Source organism: Melopsittacus undulatus, chromosome 24, assembly GCF_012275295.1.
Source record: "Melopsittacus undulatus isolate bMelUnd1 chromosome 24, bMelUnd1.mat.Z, whole genome shotgun sequence".
Taxonomy (NCBI): Eukaryota; Metazoa; Chordata; class Aves; order Psittaciformes; family Psittaculidae; genus Melopsittacus; species Melopsittacus undulatus.
The window spans coordinates 105,097-127,283 of NC_047550.1; the positions used below are offsets into that span (position 1 = coordinate 105,097).

General features: G+C 61.1%; 3 protein-coding genes and 1 long non-coding RNA gene across 6 annotated transcripts; 2 read left to right on the forward strand and 2 right to left on the reverse strand.

Annotated features, from left to right (window-relative positions):
* The first annotated feature begins 1,115 nt into the window (after nucleotides 1-1,115).
* LOC117437609 (uncharacterized) lies at nucleotides 1,116-2,087 on the forward strand. Its single transcript, XR_004550475.1, has 3 exons — nucleotides 1,116-1,186; nucleotides 1,261-1,336; nucleotides 2,032-2,087. It is a non-coding gene; the product is annotated as an uncharacterized lncRNA (long non-coding RNA).
* A 1,060-nt stretch (nucleotides 2,088-3,147) lies between these two features.
* On the forward strand, nucleotides 3,148-4,816 carry MEIOSIN (meiosis initiator). The gene is made up of 3 exons (XM_034072195.1): nucleotides 3,148-3,238; nucleotides 3,882-3,971; nucleotides 4,576-4,816. The coding sequence occupies exons 1-3, from the start codon at nucleotides 3,204-3,206 to the stop codon at nucleotides 4,757-4,759; spliced, it is 309 nt and encodes a 102-aa protein (XP_033928086.1). The 5' UTR covers nucleotides 3,148-3,203; the 3' UTR covers nucleotides 4,760-4,816.
* Nucleotides 4,817-5,525: 709 nt separating this feature from the next.
* LOC117437651 (cytochrome c oxidase subunit 7A1, mitochondrial-like) lies at nucleotides 5,526-7,305 on the reverse strand. Its single transcript, XM_034072189.1, has 4 exons — nucleotides 7,219-7,305; nucleotides 6,463-6,555; nucleotides 5,842-5,926; nucleotides 5,526-5,581 (listed from the first exon to the last, which is right to left on the reverse strand). Exons 1-4 carry the CDS (start codon nucleotides 7,231-7,233, stop codon nucleotides 5,526-5,528), a joined length of 249 nt encoding a protein of 82 aa, XP_033928080.1. The 5' UTR covers nucleotides 7,234-7,305.
* A 2,213-nt stretch (nucleotides 7,306-9,518) lies between these two features.
* LOC117437652 (striatin-4) lies at nucleotides 9,519-22,026 on the reverse strand. 3 transcript variants are annotated; one of them, XM_034072191.1, is made up of 17 exons: nucleotides 21,877-22,026; nucleotides 19,252-19,355; nucleotides 19,093-19,163; nucleotides 18,941-19,019; nucleotides 18,701-18,856; nucleotides 18,489-18,627; nucleotides 17,433-17,574; nucleotides 17,258-17,344; nucleotides 16,520-16,647; nucleotides 15,616-15,782; nucleotides 14,779-14,826; nucleotides 14,265-14,386; nucleotides 13,467-13,631; nucleotides 12,100-12,240; nucleotides 11,113-11,211; nucleotides 10,909-10,995; nucleotides 9,519-9,938 (listed from the first exon to the last, which is right to left on the reverse strand). In XM_034072191.1, the coding sequence occupies exons 1-17, from the start codon at nucleotides 22,012-22,014 to the stop codon at nucleotides 9,769-9,771; spliced, it is 2,043 nt and encodes a 680-aa protein (XP_033928082.1). In that variant the 5' UTR covers nucleotides 22,015-22,026; the 3' UTR covers nucleotides 9,519-9,768. The 3 variants fall into 3 exon arrangements, with proteins under 3 accessions (XP_033928082.1, XP_033928084.1, XP_033928083.1); XM_034072193.1 differs by lacking the exon at nucleotides 21,877-22,026 and adding an exon at nucleotides 21,756-21,868 and having other exon boundaries at nucleotides 19,252-19,334; XM_034072192.1 differs by lacking the exon at nucleotides 21,877-22,026 and adding an exon at nucleotides 21,756-21,868.
* Between the last annotated feature and the right edge of the window lie 161 nt (nucleotides 22,027-22,187).

Consider the following 22,187-nt stretch of genomic DNA (forward strand, 5'->3'; position numbering starts at 1 on the left):
TCCAATCAGAGGCGGCGGCCCCGCCCTGAGCCGCTCTGGCCACGCCCCCCGGGCTCAGTTTGGCGCCAGCTTGAGGTGGGAGAGGGAGAAACCACGGAGCCGAGGGGGGCGGGGGGGGCCGAGACCGCCCCAGAGGGACTGAGACCCCCCCCATAGCCCCTATGGGGCTGAGACCCCCCCACATAGCCCCAATGGGGCTGAGACCCCCACCCATAGCCCCAATGGGGCTGAGATCCCACCCCCATAGCACCCAATGGGGCTGAGACCCTCCCCCCATAGCACCCGGAGCCCCAATGGGGCTGAGACCCCCCCCCCATAGCCCCAGTGGGGCTGAGACCCCCCCATAGCACCCGGGACGCCAATGGGACTGAGGACACCCCTCATAGCACCCGGGACCCCAATGGAGCTTGAGACCCCCCCCATAGCACCCGGGACCCCCCCAATAGGGCTGAGACCCCCCCAATGGAGCTCGGGACCCCCCCATAGCACCCGGGAGCCCCGCAATGGGGCCTGACCTCCCCCCGCCCCCAAAGGACGTGGGACCCCCCCAGTAGGGCCCGGACCCTCCCAATGGGCCTGAGACCCCCCCCAAGTAAGGGTTGGACCCTTCCGGAGCCATTTAACCCCCCCCCCCCCCGTTCTTGTTCCCCCCCCGCAGATGTCGCCCCCGGGCTCGAGGTCGCCGGGCAGGAGCCGGTGGGGGGGGGGGGGGTGGGCATCAGTGTCCCCCTTTGGTGTCTGTGCCCCCCCCCCCCCACTGTGTCTCCTATTGGTATCGTCCCGTGTGTGCTCCCCCCCCCCGTGTTCCCTTTGGTATCGTCCTATGTGTGCTCCCCCCCCACTGTGTCTCCTATTGGTATCGTCCCGTTTGTGCCCCCCCCGTGTCCCCTTTGGTATCGTCCCGTGTGTGACACCCCCCCGTGTCCCCTTTGGTATCACCCCATGTCTCCCCTCCACCACCGTGTGCCCCCCCCAATTGCCCCTTTTGGTATCGCCCCCCTCCGTGTGTTCCCCCCCACATTGTCCCTGTTTGGTATCGCCCCCCCCCCCCAGTGTACCCCCTTTGTTGCCCCCCCATGTCCATGGTCCCCCCCATAGAGCCCCCCCCCGGGACTGGCGCTCGCTGCTCCCGGAGCTGGTCCGGATGGTTCCATGGCCCCGCGGCATGGGGGGACCCCACAGCGAGGTACGGGGGGGGGATGGGGGGGGGGGTGGGGGGGGCAGCGCCCCAATAACAACCCCTGGACCCCCCCCCCCCAGGAGCAGGTGCTGGAGAATGTGCTGGGATACATCCGGTACCTGCGGAGCAGCGTGAGCAGAGCGCGGGGGGGGGCAGGTAATGGGGACCCCCCCTCAATTGGGGACCCCCCCCTCAAATGGGGACCCCCCCCCTCAATTGAGCCCTTCCATTCAACTGGGGACCCCCCCTCTCAATTGGGGACACCCCATTAATTGGGGGACTCCCTATTCGATTAGAGACCCCCCTCAATTGAGCCCCCCCATATTCTATTGGGGACCCCCCCTATTCAACTGTGCCCCCCCAAATTCAAATGGGGACCCCCCCTATTTGATTGAGCCCCTTCTATTCAATTGGGGACCCCCCCTATTCAATTGAGCCCCCCCGTATTCAACTGGGGACCCCCATCAATTGAGCCCCCTGGATTCAATTGGGGACCCCCCCTATTCAATTGTGTCCCCCCATATTCAATGGGGACCCCCCTCAATTGAGCCCCTTCTATTTAATGGGGACCCCCTATTGAACTGTGCCCTCCCCCATATTCAATGGGGACCCCCCCTATTCAATTGAGCCCCCCCATATTCAAATGGGGCCCCCCCTATTCAATTGTGCCCCCCCATATTCAATGGGGACCCCCCTCAATTGAGCCCCTTCTATTTAATTGGGGACCCTCTCTCACCTGGGGTCCCTCCCAAAATTGGGGCCCCCCCATCAACTGGGGACCCCCCTCAATTGAGGCCCCCCCCGTATACAACTGCGGACCCCCCCCAATTGGGGCTCTCTGTGCCCCCCAGCCCCCCCCATTAGAGACCCTGTGGACGTGGGACCAAGTGCTGGGGCCACACCAAGGTAGGTGACAATGGGGGGGGGGGGGGGGGGGCACAAAAAGAAGGGGGGTCACCCCTAAAGTGCTGCCCCCCCCCCCCCCAGCCCCCCCCATCAGAAGCTGGTGCCCTATGAGGAGGAGGAGGAGGGGGAGGGGCCTCGGGGGGGCCCCAGCCCCCCCCTGTGCCCCCCCCTGCCCTACTGGGAGGAGCTCGGCAGGGAGGAGGGGGTGTCCCTGTGTCCTCCCCCCCGCCAGGGGGCGCTGTTGGCATCGCCGCCCCCCCCGGCCCCCCCCGGGGATGTGATCAGAGGTGGGTTGGGGGGGGGGGGGGCACATGACAATGGGGGGGGGGCACACACGTGACAATGGGGGGGGGCACAGGACAATGGGGGGGGGCACAAAGGACAATGGGGGGGGGCACACACGTGACAATGGGGGGGGGGGGTCCCCTCGGCCCTGCTCAATTCCAGCCCCCCCCCCAGATCTGTTCCCAGATGCATTCATTGGAGCCCAGGTGAGGAGGGGACCCCCTGTGCCTGCAGAGAGTGTAACCCCCCCCCCACCCCATATCCCATATCCCATATCCCATAATATTCCATATCCCATAATATTCCATACCCCCATATCCCATATATCCCATATCCCATACCCCATACCCCATACCCCCTATCCCATACCCCATATCCCATACCCCATATCCCATACCCCATACCCCATATCCCATACCCCATATCCCATATCCCATATCCCATAATATTCCATATCCCATAATATCCCATACCCCCATATCCCATATATCCCATACCCCATACCCCATACCCCATACCCCATATCCCATATCCCATACCCCATATCCCATACCCCATATCCCATATCCCATACCCCATATCCCATATCCCATACCCCATATCCCATATATCCCATATATCCCATATCCCATATCCCATATCCCATACCCCATATCCCATATCCCATACCCCATATCCCATATCCCATAACACCCCCTCCCACATCCCCCCCCCACTGTCCCCACAGGAGGCAGATGCCGGTGCCCCCCCCGTGCCCCCCCCTCGGGGGCGGGGCCAGGGTCAGGGCGGGGCCGCCCCCCCCCCGAAGAGGAAATGTGTCAATGGGTTCATCATGTTCTGTCACCTCAACAGGAGACCCTACCTCAGGTGGCATTATGGGATGGATGGGGTAGGGGGTGTATGGGGTATGGGATATGGGGTATGGGGTGTATGGGGTATGGGATATGGGGTATGGGATATGGGGGATATGGGATATGGGGTATGGGGTATATGGGATATGGGGTATGGGATATGGGGGATATGGGATATGGGGTATGGGGTATATGGGATATGGGGTATGGGATATGGGGGATATGGGATATGGGGTATGGGGTATATGGGATATGGGGTACAGGATATGGGATATATGGGGTATGGGGTATGGGACATGGGGTATATGGCATATATGGGATATGGGATATGGGGTATATGGGATATATGGGATATGGGGTATAGGATATGGGGTATGGGGGATATGGGATATGGGGTATGGGGTATATGGGATATATGGGATATGGGGTATGGGGTATAGGATATGAGGTATGGGGTATGGGATATTATGGGATATGAGGTATGGGATATTGGGTATGGGATATTATGGGATATGGGGTATGGGTTATGGGGTATTGTGGGATATAGGATAAAGGGGTATTATGGGATATTGGGTATGGGATATGGGATATTATGGGATATTATGGGATATGGGTTATTATGGGATACGGGAGCTGGCCTTGGTGTTGCTCGGGACCAGTGCTCACCCGGGCCTGGCGTCCACTGCGGCCACGCGGGAGCTGGCACAGCTCTGGCAGAGCCTCAGCCCCGACGAGCGCCGCCCGTACTGGTATGTACTGGTCCATACTGGGCTATAGGGGTCTATACGGGTCTATACAGGTCTGCAGGGGTCTATACTGGTCGAGTCTACAGGGGTGTATATGGGCCCTAAGAGCCAGCATGGGTCTATACGCGTCCATACAAGTCCATATTGGTTTAAAGGGTCTATATTGTTCCATAAGGGTCTCCATGGATCCATACAGGTCTATATATCCTTATCGGTCCCTACAGGTCTGTAGTGGTATATACTGGTCCATATGTGTCTATACGGGTGTATACAGGTCCATGGGAGTCCATAGGGCTCTATAGGGGTCCATAGCGGTCCATGGACTCTATAGGGGTCCATAGGGCTCTATAGGGGTCCATGGGCTCTAAAGGGGTCCATAGGGCTCTATAGGGGTACATGGGCTCTATAGGGGTTCATGGGCTCTATAGGGGTGCACAGGGGTGCATAGGGGTGCATAGGGCTCCATAGAGCTCTATAGGGCTCCATAGGGGTGCATAGGGCTCCATAGGTCTCCATAGGGGTCCATAGGGCTCCATAGGGCTCCATAGGGGTCCATAGGTCTCCATAGGGCTCCATAGGGTCCCTATGTTCTGCCCCATCCCCGCAGTGCTCGCGCCCGGCGCTTCAGCCTCCAGCAGGGCCGTGTGGTGCGGCCGGACAGGGACCAGGACCGGGACTGGGATCGGGACCGGGGGGGGGAGAGCAACAGGGACCGGGACCCCCCCCCTGCCCCCCTGCACCTGCTGCTGGCGGCCAGAGCCAGAGCGGGGGGGGCACTGCTGGCACCGTGAGACCCTAGAGCCGAGACCCCATCCACATCCACATCCTCATCCACATCCACATCCCTGTTCCTATCCCTGTTCCCATCCTCATCCCTGTTCCTATCTCTGTCCCTGTCCTCATCCCTGTTTCCATCTCCATTCCCATCCTCATCCCCATCCCTGTTCCTGTTCCTCATCCCTGTTCCTATCCCTGTTCCCATACCTGTTCCCATCTCCATCCCCATCCCTGTTCCCATCCCTGTCCTCATCCTCATCCCTGTCCTTATCCCTGTCTCATCCCTATCTGTATCCTCATCCCCATCCTGTCCCCATCCTGGTCCCCATCCCCATCCCATCCCTGTCCCCTTATTCCTCATGTCCTCATCCCTGAGGTCCACATCCCCATCCCCATCCCATTCCCATCCCCATCCCTGTCCCCATCCCATCTCCGTCCCTGTCCTCATTCCCATCCCATTCCTGCCACTCTTATCCCGAAGCTATTTATTACCCTGGGGGGGGGCACGACCCAAACTTGGGGGACCCCAAGGGGGGCAGTGGCTGTTCCAGTGGAGCAATAAATCCCTTGGGTTCCTATGGGCCCCCCTTGGCCCCCCCCATGTCCCCAAATACCCCCCCCCCACGTCCCCCTTTGCCCCCCCCATGTCCCCAAATGCCCCCCCCCATGTCCCCCTTTGCCCCCCCCATGTCCCCAACCAGTCCCACACCTTCACTGGAGCCATTTATTACTTGGGGGGGGGGTCCATGGGGGGGTCCATGGGGGGGTCCGGACCCCCCCTCAGGGCTTCTTGGCCCTGGAGGCCTGACCCAGACACCACAGCGAGTAACAGGTACCTGTGGGGGGGGGGACAGAGGGGGGGTCATGGACACCCCCATAGACTCAAGTGCCCCCCATATGTGACCCATTATGGACCCACAGGTGTCTGTGCCCCCCCCCCCCCCCCCCCCGCATGGACCCTCCCCCCCCGGTCCTTATACCCCCCCCATGGTCCTTATACCCCCATGGTCCTTACCCCCCCCCATGATACTTGTACCCCCCCATGGTCCTTATACCCCCCCCAGGTCCTTGTACCCCCCCCTTGCCCCCCCCGTACCCCCAGTACAGATGAGTGTGGTCAGGCGGTAAAGGGCTGAGTCCATGGCCCCCCCCTTGAGATAGACGGGGAGCCCATTGTCCTCCTGGGGGGGGGAAGGGGACATCAGGGCACTGACACCCCCCTAAGGGACCCCCCCATAGTGGGACCCCCCCCAAGTGACCCCTACTAAAGGGACCCCCTTAATGGGACCCCCCAATGGGATCCCCCCCATAGTGCGACCCCCCCCCCCAAGTGACCCCCCCCAAAAGGGACCCCCTTAATGGAACCCCCCCAATGGGATCCTCCCCAGAGACACCCCCATAGTGGGACCCCCCCCAAGTGACCCCCCCAAAAGGGACCCCCTTAATAGAACCCCCCCAGTGGGATCCCCCCAGAGACACCCCTATACTGGGAAGCCCCCAAGTGACCCCCCCCCCAAAGGAACCCCCTTAATGGAACCCCCCCAATGGGATCCCCCCAAGTGACCCCCCCCCCAAAAGGAACCTCCCTCAAAGTGGGACCCCCCCCAAAGTGACCCCACAAAGGGAGCCCTTAATGGGATCCCCCCCAATGGGACCCCGCAATTGATCCCCCCATGGGACCCCCCCAATTGCCCCCCCCCAATGGGCCCCCCCCCACCTGGAACAGCTTCTGGTGCTCCCGGACCCGGTTATGGAGGTTCCGGGGGGGGGCAGCAGGACCCAGAGACCGCAGCAGCCTCAGGGGGGGGGCCTTGGGGCACGGGGGGGTGAGGGGGGCTCTGACCCCCCCATCTGCACCCCCATAACGAGCCCCCCATTACCCCCCCCGTGTCTCCTATAGACCCCCCCATGGGGTTTGCCCCCCATGACCCCCCCATCTGCACCCCCATAATGAGCCCCCCATACCCTCCCCCCCCATAGGGAGTCTCCTCCCCCATCTGCCCCCCCCATAACCCCTCCATAGGGTGTCCCCTCCTATAGTGCCCCCCATGTCTCCTATAGGCCCCCATGAGGTGCCCCCCCCCATGTCTGCTATAGACACCCCCATGGGGTTTGCCCCCCATGACCCCCCCATGACGAGCTCCCCATACCCTCCCCCCCCCATAGGCACCCCATAGGGAGTCCCCTCCCCCATCTGCCCCCCATAGGGTGTCCCCCCCTATACCCCCCCATGTCTCCTATAGCCCCCCCATAGGGTGTCCCCCCCTATACCCCCCATGTCTCCTGTAGCCCCCCCATAGGGTGTCCCCCCCATACCCCCCCCATGTCTCCTATAGGCCCCCCCATAGTGTGTCCCCCCCCATACCCCCCCATGTCTCCTATAGCCCCCCCATAGGTGCCCCCCCCCATGTCTCCTATAGCCCCCCCATAGGGTGTCCCCCCCTATAGGCCCCCATAGGTGCCCCCCCCATACCCGCAGCAGCCTCATGCTGAGCTCGCTCGTCCTCTGCCACCACAAAGGGCACAAGGGGGGGCACGAGGGGGGGGGAGAGGGACAACCCTGGTGCCACCCCCCCAATGACGTGTGTCCGGTGCCACCCCCCGTGTGCCCCCCCCCTTTGAGCCATATAAGGGGTTGGGGGCACAATGGGGTCAATGGGGGGGTTGGGGGGGCACAAAGGGGTCAATGGGGGGGATTAGGGGTTGGGGGGCACAATGGGGTCAATGGGGAGGATTAGGGGTTGGGGGGGCACAAAGGGGGCAATGGGGGGGGCACAAAGGGGGCAATGGGTGGGATTAGGGGTTAGGGGGCACAAAGGAGGCAATGGGGGGGATTAGGGTTTGGGGGGCACAAAGGGGGGGATTAGGGGCTGGGGGGCACAAAGGGGGCAATGGGGGGGGATTAGGGGTTGGGGGGCACAATGGGGTCAATGGGGGGGCACAATGGGGTCAATGGGGAGGATTAGGGGTTGGGGGGGCACAAAGGGGGCAATGGGGGGGGCACAAAGGGGGCAATGGGGGGGATTATGGGTTGGGGGGGCACAAAGGGGGTAATGGGGGGGATTATGGGTTGGGGGGGCACAAAGGGGGCAATGGGGGGGTTGGGGGGCACAATGGGGTCAGTGGGGGGGAATAGGGGTTGGGGGGGCACAAAGGGGGCAATGGGGGGATTAGGGTTGGGGGGGCACAAAGGGGGTAATGGGATTAGGGGTTGGGGGGCACAAAGGGGGTAATGGGGGGGGATTAGGGGACAATAGGGGGGTATTTAAGGACAAGGGGGGGGGGTTAGGACCTGGTTGACCCCTTCCCCCCCCCCCCCAGCATCACCACTGGGCTCTTCCAAAGGGTTTTATTGGAGCCATGACCCCCCCAGATCCCCCCCCCAATAAATATACATTATAAAGAACCAGCATCAAAAGGGACCAATGGGGGGGGGGGGGGGGGGGGGGGAGGGGCTTGGACTATCACACAGTGATAAGGCAGCAGTGATGACCCCCGGGGGGGGCAATGGGGGGGGGGGGGGTTAGGGCTGTACATATATACAAGGGGGGGGGTTAAGGGGGATCCCCCCCCAAAGGCCTTCAGAATGGAACTGCCCATTGGGGGGGTAAAGTCCATAATTGCCCCTTTGGGGGGGGATATGGCTCATAATTGCCCCCCCCCCCCGGGGATGTAGTGCCCCCCCCATGGGGTAGATAGAGGCCATAACTGCCCCCAGGGGGATGTAGTGCCCCCCATGGGGTAGAGAGAGGCCATAATTGCCCTCATTGCCCCCAGGGGGATGTAGTGCCCCCCCAGGGGGTAGAGTGAGGCTGTAATTGCCCCCCTGGGGGGGACATAGAGCCCTTAAGTACCCCTGGGGGTATGGAGAGCCCCCCCCAGGGATGAGATGGGGGCAAACAGAGGCATTAACTGCCGCCAGGGGGTGGAGAGGGCCCATAATTGCCCCAAAGGGGCAGACAGAGCCAGCATATGCCCCTGGAGGGGTGTATAGGAGCCATAATTACCCCCAGAGGGGCATCTAGGGGCCATAATTGCCCTCAGAGGGGTAGACAGAGCCTATAATTGCCCCCAGAAGAGTATATAGAGCCCACAATTGCCCATGGGGGGGCATCTAGAGCCTATAATTGCCCTCAGAGGGGCATCTAGAGCCTGTAATTGCCCTCAGAGGGGTAGATAGACCCCATAATTGTGCATGGAGGGGCATCCAGAGCCCACAGTTGCCCTCAGAGGGGTAAACAGAGCCCATTAGTGCCCTTGGGGGGGGCACATAGAGCCAATAATTACCCTCAAAGGGGCATCTAGAGCCCATAATTGCCCATGGGGGGTACTTAGAACCCATAATTACCATCAGAGGGGCATCTAGAGCACATAATTACCCCCAGAGGAGTACATAGAGCCCATAATTGCCCATGGCGGGGCACCTAGATCCCATAATTACCCTCAGAGGGGTATCTAGAGCCCATGATTGCCCATGGGGGGGTACTTAGAGCCCATAATTACCCTCAGAGGGGCACCTAGAGCCCATAACTGCCCTCAGAGGGGCATCTAAAGCCCATAATTACCCCCAGAGGAGTACATAGAGCCCATAATTACCATCATAGGGGCATCTAGAGCCTATAATTACCCCCAGAGGGGCATCTAGTGCCCATAATTACCCTCAGAGGGGCATCTAGAGCCCATTATTACCCTCAAAGGGGCATCCAGAGCCCATAATTACCCCTCAGAGGGGCATCTAAAGCCCATAATTACCCCCAGAGGAGTACATAGAGCCCATAACTGTCCTCAGAGGGGCATCTAAAGCCCATAATTACCATCAGAGGGGTACCTAGATCACATAATCACCCTCAGAGGGGCACCTAGAGCCCATAATTACCCCCAGAGGGGTATCTAGAGCCCATAATTACCCTCAGAGGGGCACCTGGAGCCCATAATCACCCCCCGAGGGGCAGCAGATCCCCCCCCCCATACCCCTCAGTGTGGTTGTTGTTGTTGGGGTGTTGTTTCCATGCCCCCCCCGGTGTCACCCGAACACCTTGGCGATGGCATCGGCTCCGGCGCTGGCACAGAGGCTCTGGCAGGGGTGAAAGGTCACGGCATGAACGGCCTCCTGGTGCTTGCGGCAATGGGCACGGAGCTCCTGCAGGCACCGGGGCTGGGGCAGGTGCCACAGGCGCAGGGAGCAGTCGTGGCCTGGGGGGGCAATGGGGGGTTAGGGGGGGAATGGGGGGGTACAATGAGGGGGTTGGGGGGGTAATGGGGGGGTTACAGGGGGTAATGGGGGGGCACAAAGGGGGTAATGGGGGGGCACAAAGGGGGGCTTGGGGGGGCAATGGGGGTAATGGGGGGGCAAAAAGAGGGGGTTAGGGGGGGCAACGGGGGGGATTGGGGGGGCAATGGGGGGGTTAGGGGGGACAAAGGGGGGGTTAGGGGGGGCAATGGGGGGGCAAAAAGGGGGGGTTAGGGGGGTAATGGGGGGGCACAAAGGGGAGCTTGGGGGGCGCAAAGGGAGGGGTTAGGGGGGGCAATGGGGGGTTGGGGGGGAAATGGGGGGCACAAAGGGGGGGGTGGGGGCCTAATGGGGGGCACAAGGGGGGCTTGGGAGGGCAATGGGGGGGTACAAAGGGGGGGTTGGGGGGGTAATGGGGGGCACAAAGGGGGGGTTAGGGGGGCAATGGGGGGGCAAAAAGGGGGTGTTGGGGGGCAATGGGGGGGCAAAAAGGGGGGGTTGGGGGGGCAATAGGGGCAATGGGGGGGTACAATGAGGGGGTTGGGGGGCTAATGGGGGGGTTACAGGGGGTAATGGGGGGGCACAAAGGGGGACTTAGGGGGGGCAACGGGGGGGTTAGGGGGGTAATGGGGGGGTACAAAGGGGGGCTTGGGGGGGGCAAAGGGGGGGGTTGGTGGGACAAAGGGGGGGGTTGGGGGGGCAATGGGGGGGGTTAGGGGGGGTTCGGGGGGACAAAGGGGGGGTTGGGGGCAATGGGGGGGCACAAAGGGGGGCTTAGGGGGGGGCACCGGGAGGGTTAGGGGGGGTAACGGGGGGGCACAAAGGGGGGGTCGGGGGGGGGGGCAAAGGAAGGGGTTGGGGGGGCAATGGGGGGGTACAAAGGGGGGGTTGGGGGGGAAATGGGGGGGACACAATGGGGACACAGCCGCTTACTTCCAGACATGAGGAAGACTCCATTGGGATCAACCGCCAGGCAGGTGACAGCATCCAAATGGGCCACCATGGAGTGAACCACTTTACCTGGGGGTACAACGGGAGGTGATGGAGGTGACAAACCCCCCTGACCCCCCCCTCGACCCCCCCTGACCCCCCCCTGACCCCCCCCAGAGGGGTGTCCCCACATCTCGGTCCCCAAACCTGTCCTGTGGTCCAGGAAGCGGATGCTGCGGTCGTCACTGGCTGTGATGGAGACGGGCTGGGAGGGGTGACTGACAACCTGGTTCACCTGGCAACCGCCTGTAGGGGAAGGGACATGGTGCAGGTGACAACGGGGGACACACAACATGGATACACACGGACAGGGATACACATGGACATGGATACATATGGACACGGATACACACGGATACACACAGACATGGATACATACGGACACACATGGACATGGATACACACGGACACGGATACACACGGACACACGGACACGGATAAACACGGATACACATGGACATGGATACACACGGACACACGGACACGGATAAACACGGATACACATGGACATGGATACACACGGACACACGGATAAGGATACACACGGACAAGGATACACACAGATACACATGGACAGAGATACACACGGACACGGATACACACGGACATGGATACACACGGACACACATGGACACAGATACACACGGATACACATGGACACAGATACATACAGACACACATGGACACGGATACACACGGACACATACACACAGACACAGATACACACAGACACAGATACACACAGACACAGATACACATGGACACATGGACACGGATACACACGGACACAGATACACACAGACACAGATACACATGGACACATGGACACAGATACACACAGACACAGATACACACAGACACAGATACACATGGACACATGGACACGGATACACACGGACACAGATACACACAGACACAGATACACACGGACACAGATACACACGGACACAGATACACACGGACACGGATACACACGGACACGGATACACACGGACACGGATACACACGGACACAGATACACACAGACACAGATACACACGGACACATGGACACACGGACACACAGATACACACAGATACACACAGACACAGATACACACGGACACGGATACACACGGACACAACCATCACTCACCACCTCCCTGCCGGGGGTCCAGCACCAGCACCGGCTGAGCCATCTCCACATCATAGAGCACAATGGCACCGGTGCGGAACGCAACCACCGCACGGCCTGGCTCCATGGCCGAGAAGGTGACCGAGGTGGGGACACCGTGTTCTGCAGGGGGAGAACGGGACAATGGGGGGTAATGGGGGGCACAATGGGGGGGACAATGGGGGGATAATAGGGGAACAATGGGGGGATAATGGGGGTACAATGGGGGGGATAATGTGGGGATGATAGAAGGGACAATGGGGGGACAATGGGGGACAAACGAGATAACAACAGGGGGATGAGGGTGACGAAGGGTCCAATGAGGGGACAATGGGGGTGACAATGAGGGTGACAACAGGGGGAGAATGGGGGGACAATGGGGGGGTAATGGGGGGATAATGGGGGGACAATGGGGGGGATAATGTGGGGATGATAGAAGGGATGATGGAGGGACAATGGGGGACAAACGAGATAACAACAGGGGGATGAGGGTGACGAAGGGTCCAATGAGGGGACAATGGGGATTGACAATGAGGGTGACAACGGGGAGAATGGGGGGACAATGGGGGGGAAAATGGGAGTGACAACACAGGGACAATGGGGGACAATGAGGGGAAAATGGGGGGACAATATGAGTGAAAACAAGGGGGAGAATGGGAGTGACAACAGAGGGACAATAGGGGACAATACACGTAACAATAGGGGTGACAATGAGGGAACAATGGGGTGACAATGGGGTGACAATGAGGGTGACAATGAGGGTGACAATCGGGTGACAAAGAGAGTTACACTGAGGGTGACAATGGGGTGACAATGGGATGACAATGAGTGACAATGGGGTGACAATGGGGTTACAATAGGGTTGACAATAGGTGACAATGGGGTGACAATGGGTGACAATGAGGGTGACAATGGGTTACAATGGGGGTGACAATGGGGTTACAATGGGTGACAATAGGTGACAATGGGGTGACAATGGGTGACAATGAGGGTGACAATGGAGAGTTACACTGAGGGTGACAATAGGGTGACAATGGGTGACAATGGGGTGACAATGGGTGACAATGGGTGACAATGGTGTGACAATGGGTGACAATGGGGTGACAATGGGTGACAATGGGTGACAATGAGGCTGACAATGGTGTGACAATGGGTTACAATGGGTGACAATGGGTTACAATGAGGGTGACAATGGGGTGACAATGGGTGACAATGGGGTGACAATGGGTGACAATGGGGTGACAATGAGGGTGACAATGGGTGACAATGGGGCGACAGTGGGTTACAATGGGTTACAATGAGGATGACAATGGGGTTGACAATGTGTGACAATGGGGACACACACTGACCGCTCTGGGGCTCATAGGTGAGCAGGTTCTCCCCTCGCCGTGGGTCCCAGACGCGGACGGTGCCGTCGGCAGAGCACGAGGCCAGACGGTCACCGGCCCCATTGAAGACCAGGCCCCACACAGCATCATGGTGTCCCTCCAGGACAGCACTGAGCACCTGGGGGTCTGGGGGCAGTGGGGCTGAGTGACACAGACTGACCCCGGTGCCCCCCAACTGCCCCAAAAGTCCCCAAACTGCCCCCCAACTGCCCCCAGTGCCCCCAAACTGATCCCAGGGTCCCCAAACTGCCCTGAGTGAACCCAAACTGCCCCCAAACTGATCCCAGTGACCCCAAACTGATCCCAGTGACCCCAAAATGCCCCAAATGTCCCCAAACTGCCCCCAGTGCCCCCATGTCCCCAGTGCCCCCATGTCCCCCAGTTCCCCCATGTCCCCCAGTGCCCCATGTCCCCAGTGCCCCCATGTCCCCAGTGCCCCCATGTCCCCAGTGCCCCCATGTCCCCCAGTGCCCCCATGACCCCAGTGCCCCCATGTCCCCCAGTGCCCCCATGTCCCCCAGTGCCCCCATAGCTCCCAGTGCCCCCATGTCCTCCAGTGCCCCCATGTCCCCCAGTGCTCCCATGTCCCCCAGTGCCCCCATGTCCCCCAGTGCTCCCATGTCCCCCAGTGCCCCCATGTCCCCCCATGTCCCCCAGTGCCCCCATAGCTCCCAGTACCCCCACAGCTCCCAGTGCCCCCATAGCTCCCAGTGCCCCCATAGCTCCCAGTACCCATCCCAGTTCCATCCCTGCCCCCACCGTAGCCATCATATGGGTCCCGCTGGAGCTCAGGCAGGCGCCAGCATCGGATGCAGGCATCGAGGCCACCAGTGCAGCACAGCCCTGGGTCACAGCCCATGGCCACGGCCAGCACCGGACCCCTGGGGGGACAGGGGGAGGGGTCAGGGGTGACAACAGTGGGGTGAGGGGGGAGCAGGGGGTGATGGGGATCAAGGGGTGACAACAATGGGGTGATGGGAGCAGGGGGTGACAACAGTGGGGTGATGGGGAACAGGGGGTGATAGTGACAATGGGGTGACAACAATGGGGTGACAACAATGGAGTGACAGGGACCAGGGGGTGACAACAATGGGGTGATGGGGAACAGGGGGTGATAGTGACAATGGGGTGACAACAATGGGGTGACAACAATGGGGTGACAGGGACCAGGGGTTGACAACAATGGGGTGATGGGGATCAGGGGGTGACAGTGACAATGGGGTGACAGGGCCCAAACAATGGGGTGAGCCCAGATCCCCCTATTGCCCCCTACCTGTGCCCTCGGAATGCATATACAGGCTCCACGTCCACAGCTGCTGACCTGTGCGGGTGACACCAGAGGTGACAACAGGGACAAAACCCTGTCCCTGTCCCCAGAACCCCCTGAGTGCCCCCAAACACCCCCTAGAGGCCCCAAACCCACTTAAGTGCCCCCAAACCCCCCTGAGTACCCCAAACCTGCTCCAAGTGTCCCCAAACCCACTTAAGTGTCCCCAAACCTGCTCCAAGTGTCCCTAAACACACTTAAGTGTCCCCAAACAAGCTCTAAGTGTCCCCAAACCCACTTAAGTGTCTCTAAACTGACTTAAGTGTCCCCAAACCAGCTCCAAGTGTCCCCAAACCCACTCAAGTGTCCCTAAACACACTTAAGTGTCCCCAAACAAGCTCTAAGTGTCCCCAAACCCACTTAAGTGTCTCTAAACTGACTTAAGTGTTCTCCAACCCACTTAAGTGTCCCCAAACCCACTCAAGCGTCCCCAAACCCACGTAAGTGTCCCCAAAACCCCTTAAGTGCCCCCAAACCCCCTTAAAGTGTCCCTAAACTGACTTAAGCATCCCCAAACCCACTTAAGTGTCCTCAAACCCACTTAAGTGTCCCCAAAGCAGCTCTAAGTGTCCCTAAACTGACTTAAGCGCCCCCAAACCCACTTAAGTGTCCCAAAACACACTTAAGTGTTCTCCAACCCACTTAAGCATCCCCAAACCAGCTCTAAGTGTCCTCCAACCCACTTAAGTGTCCCTAAACTGACTTAAGCATCCCCAAACCCACTTAAGTCCCCCCCACCCCCACTTAAGTCCCCCCAAACCCCCCCCCGGTGCCCCCCCCCACCTTCGCGCTGCCGGCGCTCGCCGCAGGTCCCATAGCCGGACGGTGCCGTCCTCAGAGGCCGTGAGCAGGGCAGGGGCTATGGGGTGAAAGGTCACGCCCCGAACCGCGTCCAGGTGACCCCGCAGAGCAAGGAGGGGGCTCCAGCACCTGCCCCCTGGGGGCGGAGCCTGGGGGCGATGGGGGGGTTAATGGGGGAGTTGGGGTTAATGGGGGGGGTTGGGGTCAATGGGGGTTTGGGGTCAATGGGGGTTTGGGGACACTGGAGGGGGTTGGGGACATGGGGGGGAATGGGGGGGTGGAGTTAATGGGGGGGTGGGGTTAATGGAGGGTGGGGTTAATAGGAGGTGGGGTTAATGGGGGTGTTTGGGGTCAATGGGTGTTTGGGGTCAATGGGGGTTTGGGGTCAATGGGATTGTTTGGGGTCAATGGGGGTTTGGGATCAATGGGGGTTTGGGGTCAATGGGATTGTTTGGGGTCAATGGGGGGGGTTGGGGTCAATGGGGGTTTGGGGTCAATGGGATTGTTTGGGGTCAATGGGGGGGGTTGGGATCAATGGGAGTTTGGGGTCAATGGGGGGCTTGGGGTTAATGGGGTGTTTGGGGTCAATGGGGGGTTTGGGGACACTGGAGGGGGTTGGGGACATGGGGGAGAATAGGGGGGTGGGGTTAATGGGGGGTGTTTGGGGTCAATGGGGGTTTGGGGTCAATGGGGGTTTGGGGTCAATGGGGTTGTTTGGGGTCACTGTGGGGGGTGTTTGGTGTCAGTGGGGGGGTGTTTGGGTTCAATGGGGGTATTTGGGGTCAATGGGGTGTTTGGGGTCACTGGGGGTGTTTGGGATCAATGGGGGGGTGTTTGGTGTCAATGAGTTGTGCTTGGGGTCAATGGGGTATTTGGGGTCACTCACATCACAGCCCAGCTCGCTGTCATTGGTCACTGTGAGCTCTGCCAGGTCCCCAAGGGGGACGGGGTCAGCACCAATGGGGTCCAGGATGAAGGCGTCAGGGGTGATGCCCATAGAGGATGTGGGGGTGCCTGGATGGGGATGGGGGGAGCCCATAGGGCACACAAAGGGATATGGGAGGAGCCCATGGGGCAACCAAAGGGATATGGGTGGGAGCCCATGGGGCAACCAAAGGGATATGGGTGGGAGCCCATGGGGCACACAAAGGGATATGGGGCACCCTAAAGGGACACCCAAACGGACCCCACAAGAACATGGAGACCCCCAAAGGGACACCCAAAGGGATGTGGGGACACCCCAGTGGATATGGGGACCCCCAAAGTGACCCCAAATGGACCCCCAAAGGGACATGAGGACCCCCAAAGGGACCCCAAATGGACACAAGGACCCCCAAAGGGACCCCAATGGGACCCCAAATGGTACACAAGGACCCCCAAAGGGACCCCCAGTGGGACCCCAAAGGTACACGAGGACCCCCAAAAGGACCCCAAAAGGACCCCAAAGGGACACTGGGACCCCCAAAGGGACCCCAAGGGGACCCCAAAGGAACCCCAAAGGTACATGAGGACCCCCAAAGGGACACGAGGACCCCCAAAGGAACCCCAAAGGGACCCCAAAGTGACATGGAGACCCCAAAGGGACCCCAAGGGGACCCCAAGGGGCATGGGGCCAGGCCCTCACCTTCCGGAGGCCGCGCTGGCCCCACAGAGCCTGTGGGCAGGAGCCCATCCACGTCCCTCAGCTCAGCCCAACGGCCCCGGCGCCGCTCTATGGGGACAGGGGGGGTCCAGCAGCCAATGGGGGGGGGGGGGGTAAAGGGGATCCCCCCCCCCCCCCAAGTGCCAGCCCCACTGACCCAGCTCCATGGGGTCCCCTTGACCCCTGGTGTCCCCAGAGCCCAGGAAGTCAAACTCATTGAGGGCATCTTCGGAGTCATCATCATCATCATCATCATCATCGTCATCGTCCACCTCGGGCAGCACAGGGCTGGGGGGCAGCTGGGGGGACATAGGGGTCAATGGGGACATGGGGGTCAATGGGGACATGGGGGTCAGTGGGGACATGGGGGAGATGGGGGGCATTGGGGACGTGGGGGTGTATTGGGGACATGGGGGTCAATGGGGACATGGGGGGGTATTGGGGACATGGGGGTCAATGGGGACATGGGGGACATTGGGGACATAGGGGTCAATGGGGTCATTGGGGACATGGGGGGCACTGGGGACATGGGGACATGAGGGACATTGGGGACATGGGGGTCAATGGGGACATGGGGGGCATTGGGGACATGGGGGTCAATGGGGACATGGGGGGGGCACTGGGGACATGGGGGTCAATAGGGACATTGGGGACATGGGGGGCACACAGGGGTTGGGGACATTGGGGACATGGGGGGGCATTGGGGACATGGGTGTCAATGGGGCACATTGGGGGGGCAAAGGGGTTGGGGACATGGGGGTAAATGGGGACATGGGGGGCATGGGGGACATGGGGGTCAATGGGGACATGGGGATCAATGGGGACATGGGGGGCATTGGGGACATGGGGGTCAATGGGGACATGGGGATCAATGGGGACATGGGGGGCATTGGGGACATGGGGGTCAATGGGGACATTGGGGACATTGGGGGGCATTGGGGACACTGGGGGGCATTGGGGACATGGGGGTCAATGGGGACATTGGGGACATGGGGACATGGGGGACACTGGGGACATGGGGGTCAATGGGGACATTGGAGACATGGGGGGCATTGGGGACATGAAGGTCAATGGGGACATGGGAGACATGGGGGGCATTGGGGACATGGGGGCACTGGGGCACATTGGGGGTCAATGGGGACATTGGGGTCACACAGGGATGAAGGGTACACAGACTGGGGGTGCCTGCCCCCCACTTTGGGGTCCCACTGACCTTCACCCTCTGCTTCTTGTGCTGGGGCTGCCCGGGGGGGGGCTGGGCTCCGTCCCCATCCTCCTCTTCATCACTGTCCTCATCCTCTCCCGATGGGAACAGGATCTGCTCCTGCTCATCCGGCTCCTTCCCGGCATTCCTGAGGGCAGGAATGGGGCTCAGTGACCCACAGATGGGGGGGATCCAGCCCCACATCCCCCCCCCACATGTACCTCTGGATCTGCTCCTGGATGCGCCGCAGCAATGGGGACGCTGCACTTGGGGGGCTCCCACCTGTGGGGATGGGGGGGCCCCGAGGCAATAGGGAGCGCACGCGCCGGGACCTCATGTCCAGGATGGTGTCACTGCACCCCACTTCCTCCAGGTACCTTTATGGGGGGGGGGGGGCACACACATAAAGCGGGGTTCAGGGTACCCCCAAACCCATGTACCCCCCAGTGCCCCCCACTCACTGCCGCAGGAGCTGCCGACCCTCCTTCCAGGCCAATGGGGCCCCATCTGTTGCTGCCACATCCATGGGGCCATTGGTTGCTATGGGGGACACAAAAAGGGGGGGTCAGGGACACCCCAAAACCTCTTTGTGCCCCCCCCATAGGGCACTCACCGGGTTCTGCCCCTTCTTTCCTATCCCCTTGAATGGGGTCGGTGCCGAACTTCAGTTTATGGTACTTGGACCTGGATTTGGGGGGGCAAAAAGGGGGGGTCAGGGGGGGAGGGGACCCCCAAAATGAGGGGGGTCTGGGGGGGGGGGGGGGGTCCCCACCTCTCCTGTTTGAGGGCAGACTCCAGCATCCGGATGCGCCGCACGAGGTCACTCTTGAGGTTCTCCTGCCCCTTGCGCTCACCCTGCAGGAAGGCCACTTGTGCCTATGGGGACAGGGGGGACAATGGGGACCCCAAAGCAAAGGGGGGGGCAATGGGGGACCCCCAAACTCACCCCAAGTAAAGGGGGGGGCAATGGGGGACCCCCAAACTCACCCCCAAAGCAAAGGGGGACACAATGGGGGACCCCCTGCACCCCCAAAGCAAAGGGGGGGGACAATGGGGGATCCACAAACTCACCCCCAAAGCAAGGGGGGGGGGGACAATGGGGACCCCTGAGCCCCAAAGCAAAGGGGGGGACACAATGGGGGACCCCCAAACTCACCCCCATAAGTAAAGGGGGGGGACACAATGGGGGACCCCCAAACTCACCCCCATAAGTAAAGGGGGGGGGCAATGGGGGACCCCCTGCACCCCCAACACAAAGGGGGAGACACAATGGGGGACCCCCAAACTCACCCCCAAAGCAAAGGGGGGGGACAATGGGGGACCCCCTGCACCCCCAAACTCACCCCAGTGAGTAAAGGGGGGTTGCAATGGGGGACCCCCAAACTCACCCCCATAAGTAAAGGGGGGGGCAATGGGGGACCCCCTGCACCCCCAGAGCAAAGGGGGGGACACAATGGGGGACCCCCAAACTCACCCCTGTGAGTAAAGGGGGGAACAATGGGGGACCCCCTGCACCCCCAAACTCACCCCCATGAGCAAAGGGGGGAACAATGGGGGACCCCCTGCACCCCCAAACTCATCCCCATGAGCAAAGGGGGGGATCAGCACAGGAGGGGGCAAAAGGGTTGGGGTGAAGGGGGGGCAGCAATAGGGGGTATAGGGGGGTCTGCAATAGGCGGCAACAGGGGGATCCCAATACTGGGGTAAATGGTGGAGTATATGGGGGACCCCAATAGTGGGGTATGGGGGGGTCCCCAATGGTGGAGTATGGGGGGGGACCCCAATAGTGGGATATGGGGGACCCCAATACTGGGGTAAAGGGCAGTTTCCATTAGTGAGATATAAGGAGCACCCCAATAAGTGGGCTATAAGGGTGTCCCTAATAGTGGGGTATAGGGGGGGACCCCAATAGTGGGCAACAGGGGAGATGCCAATACTGGGGTAAAGGGGGGTCCCAATAGTGGGATATAAGTGGCCACCCCAATACTGGGGTAAAGGGGGGTCCCAATAGTGGGATATGCAGGGGACCCCAATACTGGGGTAAACGGGGGTCCACAATAAAATATAGGGGGGTCCCCAATAGCAGGTACAGAGGGTTCCAAATACTGGAATATAGGGGGGAGCCCAACAGTGGGGTACAGGGGAATCCCCAATAGTGGGATGTAGGGGTCCCCAATAGTGGGGTGTAGGGGGTCCCCAATCATAGGATAAAGGGAGGTCCCTACTATTGGGGTGCAGGGGGGTCCAATACAGGGATGCAGGAGGGTCCCCAACAGTGAGGTAAGGGGGGATCCCAATACTGGACATGGGGGTCTCAGTACTGGGGTACAGGGAGGGGTCAGGGCAGGGGCACCCGGTACCCAGGGGTCCCCCATCAGTGAGGGGGGTCCCTATGCCAGAACCTGAGCTCCCAAGGGCCATGGGGGGACCCCAATATCGGGGGGGGAAACCCCAATAACGGGGACGGGGGGACCCCAATACTAAAGGGGGGTCCCCATTCCCAAGGTTCCCCCCCCCCATTTCCTCCCAAGATGGCGGCGGCCCCGGTCCCTGTGTGTGTGAGGGCCGGGCCTGGTGGGGGGGGTCCCGGTTCCGGTTCCATCCCCGGTTCCGGTTCCGGTCCCTGTTCCGGTTCCAGCCCCGGTTCCGGTTCCACCCCCGGTTCCGGTTCCAGCCCCTGTTCCGGTTCCGGTTCCAGCCCCGGTTCCGGTTCCACCCCCGGTTCCGGTTCCAGCCCCTGTTCCGGTTCCGGTTCCAGCCCCGGTTCCGGTTCCATCCCTGGTTCCGGTTCCACCCCCGGTTCCGGTTCCAGCCCCTGTTCCGGTTCCCATCCCCGGTTCCGGTTCCCATGCCCGGTTCCGGTTCCATCCCCGGTTCCGGTTCCATCCCCGGTTCCGGTTCCAGCCCCGGTTCCGGTTCCAGCCCCTGTTCCGGTTCCGGTTCCATCCCCGATTCCGGTTCCAGCCCCTGTTCCGGTTCCGGTTCCAGCCCCGGTTCCGGTTCCAGCCCCTGTTCCGGTTCCGGTTCCAGCCCCGGTTCCGGTTCCAGCCCCTGTTCCGGTTCCGGTTCCATCCCCGATTCCGGTTCCAGCCCCTGTTCCGGTTCCCATCCCCGGTTCCGGTTCCAGCCCCGGTTCCGGTCCCTGTCCCCTGCCTCCGGTTCCGGCCCCTGTTACTGTTCCGGTTCCGGTCTCCGGTGCCCACCCCCGGTTCCGGTTCCGGTCTCCGGTGCCCACCCCCGGTTCCGGTCTCCGGTGCCCGTTTCCGGTTCCGGTACCTGCAGTTCCGCTCTCTCCGCCTCCCACCGGCCCCGCTCGGCCTCGAACCGGAACCACTCCCGTTGCAGGAAGTGAAGCATTCCCGGTGCCCACCCCCGGTTCCGGTTCCGGTTCCGGTACCTGCAGTTCCGCTCTCTCCGCCTCCCACCGGCCCCGCTCGGCCTCGAACCGGAACCACTCCCGTTGCAGGAAGTGAAGCATTCCCGGTAGGCTCAGCCCCGGGCCCGGACCCGACGGCGCCGCCCGCTCGGCCGCCATCTTGGCTGCCACAAAGGGAACCGGAAGGGGCGGGGCCGGGAGACGGAGGGAGAGGGTGAGGGGGGAAGGGGGGGGGATAGGGGATAAAGGGGATATGGGGGGGTATAATGGGGGGGTATAGGGGGCATATAGGGGGGTATTGGGGGGATATAGGGGCTATGGGGGATATGGGT

Bases quoted from the DNA above. Each gene is read 5' to 3' on its own strand.
- MEIOSIN (XM_034072195.1), top strand. From the start codon at position 3,204: ATGTTCTGTCACCTCAACAGGAGACCCTACCTCAG. The intron at 3,239-3,881 runs GTGGCATTATGG...GCTCGGGACCAG, and splicing joins AACAGGAGACCCTACCTCAG to TGCTCACCCGGGCCTGGCGT. The intron at 3,972-4,575 runs GTATGTACTGGT...CCATCCCCGCAG, and splicing joins GACGAGCGCCGCCCGTACTG to TGCTCGCGCCCGGCGCTTCA.
- LOC117437651 (XM_034072189.1), bottom strand. The intron at 5,927-6,462 runs GTGGGGGGGGGC...TCCCCCCCCCAG, and splicing joins AGCACCAGAAGCTGTTCCAG to GAGGACAATGGGCTCCCCGT. The intron at 5,582-5,841 runs GTACGGGGGGGG...CCCCCCCCACAG, and splicing joins CACACTCATCTGTACTGGGG to GTACCTGTTACTCGCTGTGG.
- LOC117437652 (XM_034072191.1), bottom strand. From the start codon at position 22,014: ATGGCGGCCGAGCGGGCGGCGCCGTCGGGTCCGGGCCCGGGGCTGAGC. The intron at 17,575-18,488 runs GTCAGTGGGACC...ATGTCCCCCCAG, and splicing joins ACAAGAAGCAGAGGGTGAAG to CTGCCCCCCAGCCCTGTGCT. The intron at 16,648-17,257 runs GTGAGGGCCTGG...ATCCCCATCCAG, and splicing joins GCCAGCGCGGCCTCCGGAAG to GCACCCCCACATCCTCTATG.